The 17,442-nt window shown below is 38.4% G+C and overlaps 1 protein-coding gene and 1 long non-coding RNA gene across 8 annotated transcripts in view; one reads left to right on the forward strand and one right to left on the reverse strand.

Annotated features, from left to right (window-relative positions):
* Positions 1–17,442, forward strand: part of Synj1 (synaptojanin 1) — a 90,684-nt gene that overhangs the window by 63,920 nt on the left and 9,322 nt on the right. For 2 of the 7 annotated variants that reach the window (XM_048346304.1, XM_048346311.1), the window contains exons 21-30: positions 1,566–1,644; positions 4,918–5,080; positions 8,507–8,716; positions 9,308–9,451; positions 10,048–10,086; positions 11,956–12,003; positions 13,422–13,460; positions 13,580–13,650; positions 15,877–15,985; positions 16,814–17,031. In XM_048346304.1, coding sequence (XP_048202261.1) covers positions 1,566–1,644; positions 4,918–5,080; positions 8,507–8,716; positions 9,308–9,451; positions 10,048–10,086; positions 11,956–12,003; positions 13,422–13,460; positions 13,580–13,650; positions 15,877–15,985; positions 16,814–17,031 — 1,120 coding nt within the window. The remainder of the gene's footprint in view (positions 1–1,565; positions 1,645–4,917; positions 5,081–8,506; positions 8,717–9,307; positions 9,452–10,047; positions 10,087–11,955; positions 12,004–13,421; positions 13,461–13,579; positions 13,651–15,876; positions 15,986–16,813; positions 17,032–17,442) is intronic. The other 5 variants (XM_048346306.1, XM_048346305.1, XM_048346308.1 and 2 more) reach the window with 5 other exon arrangements.
* The window catches only part of LOC125351509, a 29,260-nt gene continuing 23,828 nt past the window's right edge, over positions 12,011–17,442 (reverse strand). Inside the window, exon 4 of the long non-coding RNA XR_007210965.1 lies at positions 12,011–12,187. This is a non-coding gene — a long non-coding RNA (uncharacterized LOC125351509). The remainder of the gene's footprint in view (positions 12,188–17,442) is intronic.

Raw genomic sequence — 17,442 nt, forward strand, 5'->3', positions numbered from 1 at the left:
GTGGGGGCTGGAAATATGGCCTAGTGGCAAAAGTGCTTGCCCCCAGCACCACATATATAGAAAATGGCCAGAAGGGGCGCTGTGGCTCAAGTGGCAGAGTGCTAGCCTTGAGCAAAAAGAAGCCAAGGACAGTGCTGGGGCCCTGAGTCCAAGGCCCAGGACTGGCAAAAACAAAACAAATACAAGTGAAATTCAGAACATGCATTATAAGGGAATACTTGGCAAACCTTTTACTCTAACGAACTGGAAAGTCCGGTAAAATTGAGCCAAGTAACAAGTAATGAAATTGAAACATCAGTTAAAAATCTCCCAATCCTGATGGATTCACAGCAGAATTCTTTCAGACCTTTAAAGAAAAGCTAACACCAATACTCAAATTTTTCTATAGTTTCTCATTATTTTGTCTTACTCCCTGTTTTTTTTGTTTGTTTGTTTTTTAAACTCTTGCTCTCATTTGTTGCCATGCAGGTTTTGTTTTATCAGCTTATTCTGCCCCAGGTCATAAATGCAGGAACTACCTGCTCTTACCATCTTTCATTGTTTTGTAGCTACTTGTTCCATTTTGTTACTACTAGCAAAGTATGTCTCACCTGCCATAGGCCATGAATTCCCAGACCAACTGTTCTTATCACTTTTCCATTTTTTTGTCCTTGCTTAGCATGTCTTTCCATGTTGTCCCTTTTGTAGCCCTATACCTCCATTTTGTTGTTGGGTAGGTTTTGGTTTATCAGATTATGCTATCAGTAAAGTTGCAAAGATGGCAATTACCTGCACTTTCTACTAGCTCCTGTATCAAGACCACAAAGACTTTGGTACCACTGTCAAAGAACATGACATTTGGCGTGTGGAGACTAGTATAGGCTAAGATCAACCATTTTGGGTCACACACACATACACACACACAGCCCCAAGGACATGTTTTTCTCTATAAAGTATGTATTATATATGCTGTGATAGTTCAACTTGCAAAACTGTTTCTTTAAATACAACTGAATGTTATTTTATTTTTTATGCATATTACATATCTGTGACCATCTTCTTTAAGAATTTGTTCTAATGTTATTTCATTTTTCTCTCCTTTGGAGGTTTCTTATTTCAGAAATAGAAATTTAGAGTCATAGTGAAGACCGTTGAAGAACCCAGAGAGTAAAAATATATCTTGTCAATAACTAAAAACAAGGACCCCAACTTCATTCTTTTCTTTTTCACTGACACTCCCTATGGGCTTTTTTGATGAAAGGAAGTGTGCTTCAGGGAAATCTTCCAAACAATGGAAATACTTAGAACTTGATTGTGTGGGGAGCCTAGGCTCTTGTCCCTAGAGCTTATTCTCCTGTAGGGTCACTTTGAACAGGATTGTTTCCCCAGGCTATTTTGTTACCATAGCCATGAAAAGATATGGGAGTAGTGCTGCAGGAGAATAGCGCCCTCTCCTGGTTATATCAGCCCTTATCACTGGCCTCCCTCTTCTCTTCACTGCCTGGCCTCTCCATCCCCTGGAGTTGGACCAGTTATATCTGTGGAGTTAATAATGGTGGGTTTTTCTCCGTTTCTCTTTCTTAAAGATTTGTAGAAGATAAAATGTGGGTTACATTTTTAGAAGGAAGCTCTGCCTTGAGTGTTCTGAGCCTAAATGGTAAAGAGGTAAGAACGATTTGTTAATTCTAAACCGTTCAGAAACTATTTGCAGATTATATATTATAGACATTCCTCAAGATTATTTAGTATTTTCAGTTAAGGGAGATAAAAGGCTTTATAATATATTCAAGGTTATTTCTTTTTTTAACCAATTTTCTAACTACCTAGGGGTACTTCAGTCTACCCAGAGATATTGTCATATAAACTGAGAAGAAATAGCTATTTTATAGTTATATTTTATTAAGATGTTTTAAATGTTGAGTTGAGGATATTCTGGCTTATCTATATAAAAGACTGTCTAGGCTGGGAATATGGCCTAGTGGCAAGAGTGCTTGCCTCATATACATGAAGCCCTGGGTTCGATTCCTCAGCATCACATATATAGAAAAGGCCAGAAGAGGTGCTGTGGCTCAAGTGGCAGAGTGAAATGAAGCCAGGGACAGCGCTCAGGCCCTGAGTTCAAGGCCCAGGACTGGCCAAAAAATACATACATACATAAATAAATGAATAAATATAAAAGACTGTCTATCAAGTAAAGAAAATTCTTTGTAAAAAAAAAACAAAACAAGGTAAGAAGTTGCTCATTATTCCTAAGAATTTTTTTTTGTTGGCTTGTTTTGTAGTACTAAGTTATCTTTTCCAAGCATAAAATAATTCCACCTGATTGAGGCATTTTACAAGTTTGGGGTTTTTTGGGCTGGGGATATGGCCTAGTGGCAAGAGAGCTTGCCTCCTATACATGAGGCCCTGGGTTCAATTCCTCAGCACCACATATACAGAAAACGGCCAGAAGTGGCGCTGTGGCTCAAGTGGCAGAGTGCTAGCCTTGAGCAAAAGGAAGCCAGGGACAGTGCTCAGGCCCTGAGTTCAAGGCCCAGGACTGGCCAAAAAAAAAAAAAATACAAGTTTGGGGTTTTTTGGTGTATAATTCTTTGTTAGTTTTTAAATTTAATTAATGTCAGTCATGGGGCTTGAACTCATGGCCTAATAATAAGCATGGTCCCTGAGCTCTTTTGCTCAAAGCTAGCTCTCTACCACTGTTTTGTTTTTACAATTTACCTTATTGTTGTCTTAGGGGTGATATACATACAGCAGGGTTGCCTTTACCTACATTTGGGAATAAGTACATTTCCTTTCAAATAATGTCATCTGTTCCCTCCTTCTCTCCCATTCCCTCTTCCTCACCTCCACCCATGAGTTGTATAGTTCACTTTCATCAGTGTCCAGTGCAGGCAGTGTGCTCCACTGCTGTACTTTTTCACCCATTCATTTTAGAAGCTTTTTTGTAATGAAAGCATTCTTAGTTGATGATTACTTACTCAATGGGGAAAATTTACATCGATGACCTGGAACGGTTTTACTTCTATGAAGTACTGTATCTATCATTTTTCTGAATCTGTTTTTTTCAGAACTCTTTTAGACAGTGTTTCTAATTTCTAAGTATATGGTCAATAGATAGGATGGAGTACAGTGCATGCCTAATTGATCCATTAGTGAGAAACCCCTTCAAGATTTTCCTGAACTTTCTTGTCACATTACTTCTGCTTTCTTGTAGAAAAATATTTGCATGTACGTATTATTCTTGAAGTAGGTTTTTAGGGTTATATTTGTTATCCCCAATTCAATGCTATTAACTTACAAAAGTAAACCAGGAAACAGGAATGTATAAAAACGATTAAGTCCACTTATATTCCTATCTTTTTTAAATAGTTGCTCTTAATCTTATAAGCATATTCATATGTAATATAACAGGCTTCTACAAGCCCACAAGTACATATGAGACCAGTTTATAAATGTTGTTTTCTTACTCATCTTCACTTCAGACTATAAGTATATTTGCATATAAATGAATACCTCATTTTAAAGGCTAAGTTTTATTATGTGGATAATAAATAATTTACTTAACTAAACTATAGTTAATGAAATATAGATTTCTAGTATTAAATAATTTTATTTATTTATTTTGTGCTGTGTGTGGGTCTTGAACTTAAAGCTTGGACACTGCTCCAGCTTTTCTGCTCAAGGTTAGCACTGTATCACTTGAGCCACAGCTCCACTTTTGGCTTTTTTTGGTGGTTGATTGAAGATAAGAGTCTCACAGACTTTCCTGCCCTGGCTGGCTTCAAACCATGTTTCTCAGATCTCAGCTTCCTGAGTAGCTAGGATTTCAGGTGTGAGCCACTGGAGCCTGGCCCCATGAAGTTTTTAATTATTTTAAAACAAACATTCCAGGGAACCCCTCTGCATACCTACAACTTTGGGGACTTCCTCTTATTCCCTAGTATAGATCTCCAGTGCAAACTTGGCTCCATCATAGAATACAGCCATCAAAATTGGATATTGTGGCCAGATTGCTTTTTAGAAATTTTTCTTATATCATTCCTATTTTAAAAGTTTGATTACAAGTTGTCTACTGATCTCTTGTCTAGCTTGTCTTGTCTAGCTGTCGATTTCTCTAGTTTGTTTTTCATTTTTCAATGTTTTCTTTGTTCATACTGTTGGGCAGTGCTGGGGATCAAACCCCAGGGCATTGTATATTCTAGGCAAATGTTCTACCACTGAGCAGATTCCTACTCCCAGCCTACTTTCCACACTAGGTATTGATCCTATGAAGTTCCTCTTATACTAAAGGTATTAATTCTATGCCATAAAATCTTTTTCCCAATTTTTCTTATAATTCTACTGTGTTTTAACTATGTGAAAATGACTAAATTTTAAATTTAATTCTAGTTTTTCTCTCCTATCACTTCTTCATCCCATCTTGATATAACTATTAAAGAGCCCTTCTCAACATTCTTTGACAGCTTTTTTTTTTTCTCCTCAGGGTGTTTCTTTGTATCTTTCCTTGATAGTTTAATTTTCTTTGTTTTGTTTTTCCCCTTTTCTATCTATCCCTCACCTTCAAATCTAGACATCTATGCTACACTGTTAGGAAGTACTCACTCCTGGTTCCCTTAAAAGACTTTCAAAACTCATTTCTACCATACCATTTTCTTCCTTTTTATGTGCCTCTGATCAGCTCTCTGCCAAGTAAGTTTTACTAAAGGATCGGCATCTTAAATAGCCATATGGTTATGTGAGCTTAAGGATGATTATTAGTACTCTGGTAAATACAAGAGTTTTCTTGACTTTAAGAAGTAGTAAACAACCTGTAAAACATGTCTAAGTTATGAAACCAAATCAATTTCATATGTTGTTTAGCTGTTTATACCATTGCATAGTATCCCAAAATAGCTTTCATATTGATGAATTTTAATTTTATATCCTTTGTCCCATTAGTTATTGAATCGGACTGTAACTATTACTTTAAAAAGTCCAGACTGGATAAAAAATTTGGAGGAAGAAATGAGCTTAGAGAAAATTAGTGTCACATTGCCTACATCAACAAGCTCTACTCTACTTGGTGAAGATGCAGAAGTTGCAGCAGATTTCGACATGGAAGGTTTGTTTTTTAATGTACTTATTTCTGTAGTGCTATAGATTTTTCCTTCACATCACTAAAGTCTTACCATAAAATTTACCTTCCTCTTCCTTCTTGGGATGCACATAGCAGTATTAAGATTAGTTTTGTATAGTATTGTGTTTATTTTGCTTATATTTAAGACTTTGTAATGTATCTGCCATTCATATGTTAGTTACAGCAGAAATTAGTTACTACAAAATAATAGTAATTACTACAAAAGATATGTTTAAAAGTAATTTTAAAAGGCTCAGTGAATTTTAAGATGCATTGTACTCATAAACTGACCTGTTGAGTTATAACCCCTTTGTACAACTACTTAAAGATAATACAAATATAACTTTAAAAAAGGAAGATTTAGTGTGGAGAGAAACATGCATATATATGTATTTGAAGCTGAATTCATCTATAAACATGTAACCATTTGAAGCTTACAAATTTCCACAGATTATCAGATATCATAGTTTCCTAAACATGAATTTAAAGTGTATTTGTTTTCTAATACAATATGCTATACCTAAGTGGCTGGGATATAGTATGTGGTAGAGTGTATGCTTAAGCATGTGTCCTGGGTTCAATCTCCAGCAGCCCTCTAAAAGTGCATACCTTAGTTTATAAAATGACAGTATCTCATATTGTAATAACTCATTAGATAGTTATCACATATAAGAGGTATACCACTTACAAGGTTTTCTCGAGTTTTCACATTCTTTAGTTACATAACATAACACGTCTTATGTGCTAGTACATATCAGATGCTGGAAATTGAATAGCTGTGACCCTTGCCCTTCTACAGCTCACAGCTTGTTGGGAATTATATATAAGTAATCAAGCAACTATAATAAAATGACATAGAAGTGAAGATGGAAGATGCTATGGTAGCTCATGGAAGAATTGAGAAAATTTCAATATCAGAGGAATTGAAATTTAGTTAAGAATCTGAAGAGTAAGGGAGAATTGCATTAAAGTGGGCAGAGAAGAATGACTGGGAGAAAGCATGTGTATGAGTATAGAGGATGTACATTGATTGTGCAAGTTATTTAGGAGGGAGTAAATGAAGTTAAAATGCAGTTGTAGGATGGAAACCATTTGTTCTGAATCTATTGGGTTGAAAGTGTCTGTGGGGCCAGATGTCATGTGTATCTCTGGTACTCAGGAGCAAGAGTCCTTCATTCACAAGCTAGCTATAATGACAGCTACAAGCATTAATTTTTTTGGACAGTAGAATTATGTAGAGACAGGAGAAAATGGAATGAATGTGGAGAAATAGAGTTCAAAGATAGACAGAAGAAGAAAGAACCATGAGAAAGAAGCAATCAGAGCCAAAAGAAATTTGTGGCATTAAAAAAAAAATCAAGGAAAATCCAGTCCCAACTATCATTTCCTTTGTTGGGAACTGGATTTTTTTTTTTTTTTTTTTTTGCCGGTTCTGGGGCTTGGACTCAGGGCCTGAGCTCTGTCCCTGGCTTCTTTTTGCTCAAGGCTAGCACTCTGCCACTTGAGCCACAGTGCCACTTCTGGCTTTTTCTATATATGTGGTTCTGAGGAATCCAACCCAAGGCTTCATGTATACGGGGCGAGCACTTTACCACTAGGCCATAGTCCCAGCCTAGGAACTGGAAATGTTTTAAATCTCCATTTTGCCCTACTTTCTTCTATTAAACTAAAATAAATCCTTGCAAATTTTTGAAAAAAAAATCAAGAAAAGAAAGAGGGAGTAGTCTGTGACATCTTGTACTTAGAGAAATGCAGAGAAAGGAGAACAGAAACCTGTCTTTCTGATTTAGTAACAGAGAGGAAAGCTGTTGGTGACCTTCCTAAGACTAATTTCAGTTGTGTGATAAAAACATGGTGCAAGTTATTATGGGTGGAAGGTGGAGAAGTGGAGAGTGACAACAGACAACCCTTTAAGCAAGTTGGCTAAGATTAGGGGAAAAGAGGAAGTCACTCCTGAGAGTTAGGAGATCCAGGGATGGTTGTTTTTAAGTGGGAGAAGCCAGATAATGCTCAGTGTGGATGGGAAAGTCCTGAGAGAAGGGAGGAGGTTGATAAAAAGGTAGGATGGCCCCGTGTATTCTATCCACCTAGTGCTGAACATGTAGTTTGACTGCAGCTTAAAAGCAGATTTTGGAGAAAGTTCTACCTTTCTTCCCTATGAAACTTGAATACTGAAGTTGTCTGCAGGAGTAGAGTAGGGCACTCTAGGATTTTAGGAGAGCTGAGAAGCTTCAAGATAAACCTTCTGAAGAGAAGTGTGAGAGAAAGAACCAACCAGGAAATCATGGAATAGCAAAAAAGAGACTGAAAACCATAAATTTAATATGACTGTGACCATCAGGACTGTGGTTTTCTTCAGCAGCATCATGCAAGCAGGCAAAAATACAATGAAGCAAAGATTCAACTTGGGGATTGATGCTTGGTAGGAATTTATCAAGCAGCTAGAGGTGGGAGACTCATGAATTAGGGAAATGACTGAATGAAGAACTATAAAGCCTGATGCAATACACAGAAGAAAGAAAAACGGGATAGGGTTGAAATGAGAAGGATGAAGCCCTGGGTTTCATAGAAGGCAAAAGGAAAATGAGTAACTTATGAGAGAGAACCACAGGGCTATAGAATGAAGTTCTCCAGTTTAGTATCTTGGAGGGAGGACAGTCTAAGTGTGTTGTTATCAGAAGGAATTGCCAATAATGACCAGACCAGAGCAGTTAGTTCATTAAACCAGTTGTCTGTGTAGACTTGGATATCACACAGAAAGAAGGCAAGACTCATTAACCTCATAATCTCTACTTAGTCCTAATGAATGGGCTAGAGGTACTAGAAGGATAGAGTTTGGAGATTCCTGTAACAAGTAGCACAGAGAATAGCCTTTGAATAGTGGTATAGCTTTAAAGAAACAAAAGTTGTTCTGGGGTGGAAGATTAGTGTTCTGGAATTGGAATCTGATTGCAAAGGGCATCTGACTTTTCCAGCCTGAGGCAAGTAAGTAGAGATGGAAAAACCTCAGGGGAGAGTCAGTATTCAGTTTAAATCAAGGAGAGTCTGTGTTGGGTGGGGAGTGTAAAGGAGAGACTCCTGGCAAAGGATGTGTGGCTGGCCAAGAGCTTGTTTACTATAGGCCAGATGTGGATAGAGCATAACTTGACAGGTTTAGAGGAGTGTACACTACCTACCCAAGGAATAGTGAAAGACTATAGTCCAGATAGCTCAGAGTCAATTGCTCTGATGTAACACATCTTTGTATTTTCTGTTTTATACTTACAAATCTCACACATGCCTACATTTTATCCACGTGAGTTAGCAGTGCCCTCATGTTTGATTTGAGTATTTTAACACTTTAAATCCTACCGTGAAAAACAAAATTCTGAAAAGCAATGGTGTTGTCTTTGTAACCTTGCCTTTCCTTAGGTGATGTCGATGACTACAGTGCCGAAGTAGAGGAGCTTCTTCCTCAGCATCTTCAGCCATCCTCAAGTTCTGGTCTTGGCACTTCCCCAAGCTCTTCACCAAGGACCAGTCCCTGCCAGTCACCTACAATATCAGAGGGTCTTGTGCCTTCCCTTCCGGTCAGACCCAGTCGGGCACCATCAAGAACTCCTGGGCCCCCAAGTTCCCAGAGTACGTGTTTTGCTTGGAAGTTCTCTGTGATTTTCTCTGGCCAGTGTATTTATTTTGGAGACTCTTTGTTGTTCAGGTTTTGTGCCATATGCTGAGAGTCCTGCACACAAAAGAGGAGAATTTGTAGATAATAAACTCTGAGTAAAACACAAAGTCATTGTCATTGATGCCACTAGATGAAAACAATTCTCAGTTTTCTATATATGGTTAGGGTTGTCTAGATCTTACAATTGGTGATTCTGTTGTATGGTAAGTATCTATAGCTATTTGAGCTTTTTGTCTCTTTACTGCCCAGCAGACCACACATGGTTTAGGTCAAATAATAGTTTGTTCCTTCTTAATAGGGCCACTCAGTAAGTTAGAGTTCAGCACTTGGGCCTAAGTAAGAAGTCCACATATGGGAAGCATCATTACAATTATGGTACCAAAGGATAGCTTAATGGTCGACTACTTTGTTCTATATGCCATTTCTCATGTACAAGCTTTTGAAATCAGCAAACTAGAACATTTATTGTGCATATATATGAAGCACATTCCATACGACCAGTATCGACTTGGAACCTCATCTTCTTGTCTACTATGTTTCTTTAGGTTCTCCTGTTGACACTCAACCAGTAACTCAGCTGCAGCAAAAAGATTCTTCCCAGACCTTAGAGCCCAAGAGGCCACCTCCTCCCCGCCCAGTTGCTCCTCCCTCACGCCCCGCACCCCCACAGAGACCACCACCGCCTTCAGGTAACCATCCACTATCCATGTATGCTAGATTTAGAATTCTCCATTTTATTTAAAAATAAAAATATTTTAACATGTTTTCTTATAATTTTGGCTACTTCAGCTTTTCTCAAAAGACATGGAGTTAAAGCACCAGTAAAGTAAAGTATATATACCAAATAGATTTATTTTTTACAGGCCTGCCTTCTTACCAGTACCCAAGAATTGTTTGTTTGGTTGTGCTAATTGTATGTAGTTAAACCTAACTTGATGTACCAAATCTAATTTGGTAAAACTAGGTTTAATTTTTTCAGATCCTCATTTATAGCTTCATAAAATCATTAAAAATTTACTAATTTTTATAAGGTTTGTTATTAGAACAGAAGAGAATGCATATTGTTTAATATAAAATTATACTTATTTAGATGCGCTCTTTGAAATATGGTATTATTACTTCAATTATTAAGATTATGTACATTGAATATCAACTTTCTAAGCTATCTACTTATATAATTCCTATATGATATTTGACATTATGAATAATATAGCAGATCTTGACATTTTACTTCTTTATTTAATGTCATTTCCTTTCTGCTGCATATTGTCTTATGAACTATAAGGGTCTAGGAGTCCTGCACCTGCTAGAAAAGAATTTGGAGGTAACCATTTACATTTGCTATCATGTATGGATGCTGATTCATGAATGTTTTGGAGTTTAATCCCTATAACTGAGAAGCATTTAAGGTTTGTTAGACAAAAGTCAAGAGGAATAACATTCATGCATTAAATTAAAAATAGCTCCAAACTTTGATTACATTCCTATTAAGTAAAAGATTAGAACTTAGCTGGGCACACCTGTAATCCTAGTTACTCAGGAGACTATGACCTGAGGATCATGATTTGAAGCCAGCCTGCACAGGAAAGTCTATGACACTCTTATCTCCAATGAACTTTCCAAAAAAAGCTGGACGTAGAGCTCTGGCTCAAGTAACTGGTAGAGCCTTAGCCTTTGCTAAAGAAAAAGCACAGAGCAGTGCCCAAGCCCTGAGTATTCAAGCTCCAAGACTCACTCCTCTCTCTTTCTCTCTCTCTCTCTCTCTCGCTGTCTCTCTCTCTGTCTCTCTCTGTCTCTCACACACACACACACGCACACACACACACACAACTAGTGCTTAAATTTGTCTAGAATTTTGCTTCCAAATGTAGTGAATTGAGTATGAAGAATTAGTTCCCAAGTATCATGTTAATTTCAAAAGGGATTCTGGTACAGTGGATACTGAGCATTTCCCAAGTATTTGATTGGTGATGCCGTAGTACACTCCTTTCTCAGTGGAAAAAAGTTTATGGGTTAACAAGCTTTCCTAGAAATACAATTTAGACTCAAAGTAGTTATCTGAGATGTAGTTTTTATTTGCATTTAGTATAATTTGTTACCAAATCCTTCCTCATTTGTTTACATAAGAACATGATTTTTCTTCCTTTCATTAAGGAAATTTTTAATTCATAAATGGGGTCATTTTGTTTGAGGTGTAGTTTGATTGACAGCTCATTTGGAAGGCGAGTGCATTTGATAAGTTGATTCAGCCTAGTTTTTGAGAATTAGAACTGCAAATCTACTTTTAGTGTTTCTGAGATCCACTATCTATTCCAAGTTAGTCTTTTTTGTTCTAGCTGCCTTATAAAATGACTGGTCAATTCAAGTTCAGTTATTACAGACTGACTTTGCTTATATGGAGATTTTGACAACATTGTATGATAAGGATAGCTAAATTATTTCAGCAGGCCAGCCTGTTCCATAAAGAACCATTTGGTGATCATTTTTCCATTGACCTAAAAAAATATTAACTTTTCTAATTCCAAACTCTTTGTGTTTTCATGATAAATTATACTTATCACCTGCTTCTACAACCTGTAGAAAATAATTTTTAAAATGAATTTATGAAAAGTTGTATCTCTCTAGCAACCAATAGCTTTTAGAAATCTCTTTAAAAAAGGGCTTCTGGGCTGAGAATGTGGCTTAGTGGTAGAGTGATTGCCTAGTGTGCATGAAGCCCTGGATTTGCTTCCTCAGTACTACATAAACAGAAAAGGCCGGAAGTGGTGCTGTGGCTCAAGTAATAGAGGGCTAACACTGAGCAAATGTTAAATTCCCAATGGGCTTAGTGGTAGAGTGCTTGCCTTGGATACATGAAGCCCTGGATTTGCTTCCTCAGTACTAAATAAACAGAAAAGGCCGGAAGTGGAAGTGGTGCAAGTACAGAGAGCTAACACTGAGCAAATGTTTAAATTCCCAATGGCTAGCAATCTCAGGTACAGAGAGAAAGTGTTCAACCCACTCCTACTCTTTGACTTGGAGAAAAAGAAGACTTAGGTTTAGACTCAATATCTAAAGTCACTTTGGTTTGTATGGATGTCTTCAAAGAGATTTAAAGCAATAAAAGAGCCTTTGTACAAAAGTAATTGTGCCTGCCTTTCATCTTGTGCCTGGGCTCTGAACAATATATAGCTTTTGTTCTTTTTCTGAAAAGGTATTGGAACCCCTCCCAGTCCTGGGGTAGCTAGGAGAGAGATGGAAGGTAACGAGATTTTTGCATTCTAGAAATAGTTCTCATTCTATAATGTTGGACTCTTCAGTGTTTGAAAGTCTACTAAATCTTTTTGTATGCTAAGTCTTTTTGTAGTAACCTTCTCCTCTTCATGTATACCTTGTATGTTTTTCTCTTTTCATTCTATGTTGTTTTGTATATTCGCTCAATTTCCCTGCGATTCCTCTTGTTTAGACTGTTTCCTACATATTTAATGTGTACTGAGGTTGTGGAATTTCTGTTTGAAAGAATGCCTTTAAGTTTTTTTTCAGAATAAGTCACCTGTTTTGAAATGTTCTTGACTAACGTGAAGTTTTAAAAATTAGTAATTAAAGCTGGGCAACCATGACTCATGCCTGCAATCCTAGCTACTCAGTACGCGGAGATCTGAGAATTGTGGTTTCAGGTCAGCACAGGCAGAAAAGTCCCCATGAGACTCTCATCTCCAACTAACTACTAAAAAACTGGAAGTGGTGCTGTGGCTCAAATGGTAGTATTGTCCTTGAGCACAAAAAGGCTCAGGGACAGCGCCCAGGCCCTAAGTTCCAGCATCACAGCTGAGAAAAAAAAAGTAATTAAGATTAAATCTATTAAAGCTGAAGAGTAGTATAGTATTTTGTGGATAATTTTAGATAAGAGAGGCGTTTCTGTGTATACTGGTTCTAGGTTAGGTTATTTTAAAAGACTAGCAGCCATTTGTTAAGATTAGTTATTAAAAGGCTAGTATATTTCATCTAACAATTGTGAATTTCTTTTCTAAAAGGAAAGTCAGTCAAGATATCTTTGATTGTCAATAATTTTGTTGTTCCCCCAAAGTAATTTTTGTTTATCATTCAGCAACATTTATGAACTCTGTTGAATGATTTCTTCCGTAAGGCAGATGTATGGTAATAAGTATGCCTGTATTCTGTCTTATTCATAGAATTTCATAGATGTCTAAAAACCTCAACAGAAGATACTTGGTCCACAGTGATGCATATATGGTGAAACCCTAAAATAGTGCTATTAGTAGCTACTTACGGAGCTTAGAAGATGCGGCATAGCCTGTGGCTCCTGAGCCACTTGGCTGCGTGCTCCGAGTTACAGTGGTCACATCTTGTGACTGCTGACCATGTTTTCAAGGTTCATAGGTAGAGACTGTGAAGGCTATTACTCTAGTGTGCCCTTGTGAATGAGGTACCAGCCTAAGGGCTGCAGTTGTCTCCCATACCCATGTCTCTAATACTCGGAGTTTTCTGTTTTGGAATGTTTTACTCAGGACAGTTAATACCCTTCATTCTTTATCCAATGCTAATTACTTCAACCCATGCCCTCATTTCTCCTGTAATAAAATAGAACACTCAAGTGATGGTTTGCAATGTTGTTTTATTGTTACTTGTGAATAATTTTTTTTTCTTCCTGCTTTAAAGCACCCAAAAGCCCTGGAACTACACGGAAAGATTCTTTAGGTAAAATGTAGTTATTTACCTTTAAAACTGGACCACAAAATAGACAATTGGACTAGACATATATGGGTTCTTGTTTTTTTCTTTTATTGTTCACACTTAAATATTTGTCTTTGTTCCAGGACGCAATCAGCCTTCGCCTCAAGCAGGACTTGCAGGCTCAGGTCCTGCTGTATATGGCGCAGCCAAACCGGTAGGTAACCCTGAGCCTGGGGGCAGTGGGGGCGCTACAGGTCCTCTGTTCTAGATCTGAATTTTCAAAAAGACTCTGTTACTTTGGAGAAATCATGAGACTCTTCCTAGCCTCATTTTCCTCAACTCTAAAGTGAGAGAACTGATAATACATAAGGTACCTTTCAATTCCTAATGTCTATAGAATATACCTGAAGATGTCTATGACTCAGTCTGTTTCAAAAAGGAGAAATTGCAATATACTGACTCCACGACTACCACACTGCCCACAGAACTATTTTCCACTATTTCATTTAGTAGTGGAAATCAAGGAAGGAAAGTCAGGATTTTTTTTTTTTTTTTGCCAGTCCTGGGGCTTGAATTCAGAGCCTGAGCACTGTCCCTGGCTTCTCTTTGCTCGAGGCTAGCACTCTACCACTTGAGCTACAGCACCACTTCTGGCTTTTTCTATACAAGTGGTGCTGAGGAATCGAACCCAGGGCTTCATGTATACAAGGCAAGCACTATATCACCAGGCCATATTCTCAGCCCCAAAAGAAAGGATTTTTATGAGATTAAAAGTTTCTAATTTGTTTAAAATAAATATTATTTAGAACCACAATTTTCTTTGGCAGTAGAAAATATTTTCAACAAAAATGTGTCTTCTAATGTATTGAGTTAGTTATTTAGGGGTTTTACTTATACATTAAAAAAAGCAGGGGCTGGGGATATAGCCTAGTGGCAAGAGTGCCTGCCTCGGATACACGAGGCCCTAGGTTCAATTCCCCAGCACCACATATACAGAAAACGGCCAGAAGCGGCGCTGTGGCTCAAGTGGCAGAGTGCTAGCCTTGAGCGGGAAGAAGCCAGGGACAGTGCTCAGGCCCTGAGTCCAAGGCCCAGGACTGGCCAAAAAAAAAAAAAAAAAAAAGCAATCACATGGTGTGGTTTTTCTGAAGTTTTAGTTGTTCAGAATCTCTCTATCTCCTCATGTACTTTAAAACTCCCCATCTCAGCTGGGAATATGGCCTAGTGGTAACGTGCTCGCCTCGTATACATGAAGCCCTGGGTTCGATTCCTCAGCACCACATATATAGAAAAAAAGCCAGAAGCGGCGCTGTGGCTCAAGAGGTAGAGTGCTAGCCTTGAGCAAAAAGAAGCCAGGGACAGTGCTCAAGCCCTGAGTCCATGCCCCAGGACTGGCAACAAAAACAAAACAGAAACTACCCATCTCTTCATGAAGGCATTGCACATGGTTGAGAGCTTCAGCCTTGAGTACAGCTAGTTTGGCCTGAGTGTAGCTTCTGGCACTGTTTTCTGTTTGAGCTCAAGCAAGTGATATGCATGTCTTTACCTTCATTTAAAACAAGAACAATAAAACAATATCTCCCCAAAATAGGGATAACATTATCTGAGGTGTGGTGGCTCAAGCCAATAGTCCTAACTACTTGTGAGGGAAAGATTGGGAGATTGCAGTTTGAAGCCAGTTAGGTAAAAATGGGTAAGATTCCATCTCAACTAATGGCTGGGTGCAATGGTGTGGGCCTGTCATACCCAGGGACAAGTAGGAAACACAAGTAGGAGGATTGTAGCCCAGACTGGTCCTAGGCATAAAGCAAAATGCTAAATAAACAATGTGGGAAGCACCATTTTTCTCATGTTTGTAATACTAGCTAGTCAGTAGGCTGAGAGCTGAGTATCAGTTTGAAGCCAAGCTAGAACAGGAAAGTCTCCAATTAACTACCACAAAAAAAACTGGAAGTAGAGGTGTGACTCAACTGATAGAGCACTAATAGCCTTAAGAATAAGAGCTCAGGGACAGCACCCAGGCTCTGAGTTCAAGTCCCAGGGCTGGCACACACAGACACACACAAAAATAACCAATGCAAAAAGGGACTCAAGCAGTGAAGTGCCTACCTAGAAAACACAAGGCACTGAGTTCAATCCTCATTACCACCAATAATAGTATTATCTGGAGGATAACTGGAAGATTAAATGAAACTGCCTAAACATTGCTTACCATTGCTTGGGTACATAGTAAAAAAATTAAAAGGAAGATTTCAAAACTTATTGTTCTGTGGCTACAAATAGAGCAATTAAATGACAACCTTAGTAAAATGGCAATTAAAATTAAAACAGCAAGATAGGAAATAATACCAGAGAGGAGATTAAATGAGATGCAGAAGCAAATCAGAGAATCTTATCTGCTGAAAATAAATGTCTCCTGTGTTGCATTTCCCACCCATAGACAATTCCGCCCAGAGCTGGAGTGATCAGTGCCCCTCAGAGCCATGCTCGGGCATCTGCTGGAAGACTGACTCCTGAAAACCAAAGCAAAGCACCAGATGTATCAAAAGGTAGATACTCCATTAGAAATACCAGTTGTGTTCTGTTTGGTTTCTTTTTTTTTTTTCCTCTCACTTTGGGTTTTCCTTTTCCCTTCTTCTGTCTCCCAACTTCCACAACTTATCCAATAGGGATAGCTGCTCTTCTTCTTCTTCTTCTTCTTCTTCTTCTTCTTCTTCTTCTTCTTCTTCTTCTTCTTCTTCTTCTTCTTCTTCTTCTTCTCTTCCTCTTCCTCTTCCTCTTCCTCTTCCTCTTCCTCTTCCTCCTCTTCCTCCTCTTCCTCTTCCTCTTCCTCTTCCTCTTCCTCTTCCTCTTCTTCTTCCTCTTCCTCTTCCTCTTCCTCTTCTTCTTCTTCCTTATTCCTTCTCCCTTCTCCCTTCTCCCTTCTTTCCTCTTCCCTCTTCCCTCTTCCCTCTTCCCTCTTCCCTCTTCCCTCTTCCCTCTTCCTCCTTCCCTCTTCCCTCTTCCTTCTTCCTTCTTCCTTCTTCCTTCTTCTTCTTGCCAGACCTGGGGCTTGAACTCAGGGCCTGAGCACTGTCCCTGGCTTCTTTTTGCTCAAAGCTAGCACTCTACCACTTGAGCCACAGTGCCACTTCTGGCTTTTTCTATATATGTGGTGCTGAGGAATGGAACCCAGGGCTTCATGTATACGAGGCAAGTGCTCTACCACTAGGCCATATTCCCAGCCCCCAACTTTTCTTCTTTATGCCACTAGAAATGAAGATATTTGCTGGGTGGAATAACAAACTACTAGAATATCCTCAAACATTTCACTAAAGGAAAAAAAACATGGTTTTCTCAAGCACAGCTTACATGTGATTACTACTAATGTTACTTAGGTTCAGCCGTTCTTCCAGAACCTCTGAGGCCGCAGGCTGCTTCTCCACTGCAGCCTTCTCTGCCTCCACCTACTCAGAAGTTGCAGGATCCTCTTGTTCCCATGGCAGCGTCTATGCCTCAGTCTGGCCCCCAGCCAAATTTGGAAACCCCACCACAGCCCCCGCCTCGGAGTAGGTCATCCCATAGCTTGCCTTCAGAATCTTCGCCACAGGTGCAAGTAAGTCTTACTATTAAACAAGATATTATCTTTGTTACTTATGGTTTTGCACTTTAAACACTTGGCATAATTCTTAGCATTTATAAGAAGTGTACAACAACCTTAAATTTTGTTTTTGCCATTCTGTATTACTGGCATCTTGAGATATGACTTCAATAAATGAGTATTATTGGATACCTCAATTTGGTACATAGTAAAGGAATGCTTTGGCTGTTTGGAGGACTTGAGGGATTTCTTCTTAACATGTTACTCATATTAAAAAATTCTCTGATCCTATATCAGAGTTCTTTCTAGCATTTCCAAATGGTTTCTCATGTTAATGTGTTTGCTCTTATAATGCATAATTGACTGTAGATGATTAGTAAATGATGAAGAACACTAATTTAGTTTTCTTAATGCTCACAATAATAA

The sequence above is a fragment of the Perognathus longimembris genome, chromosome 5, assembly GCF_023159225.1.
Source record: "Perognathus longimembris pacificus isolate PPM17 chromosome 5, ASM2315922v1, whole genome shotgun sequence".
NCBI lineage: Eukaryota > Metazoa > Chordata > Mammalia > Rodentia > Heteromyidae > Perognathus > Perognathus longimembris.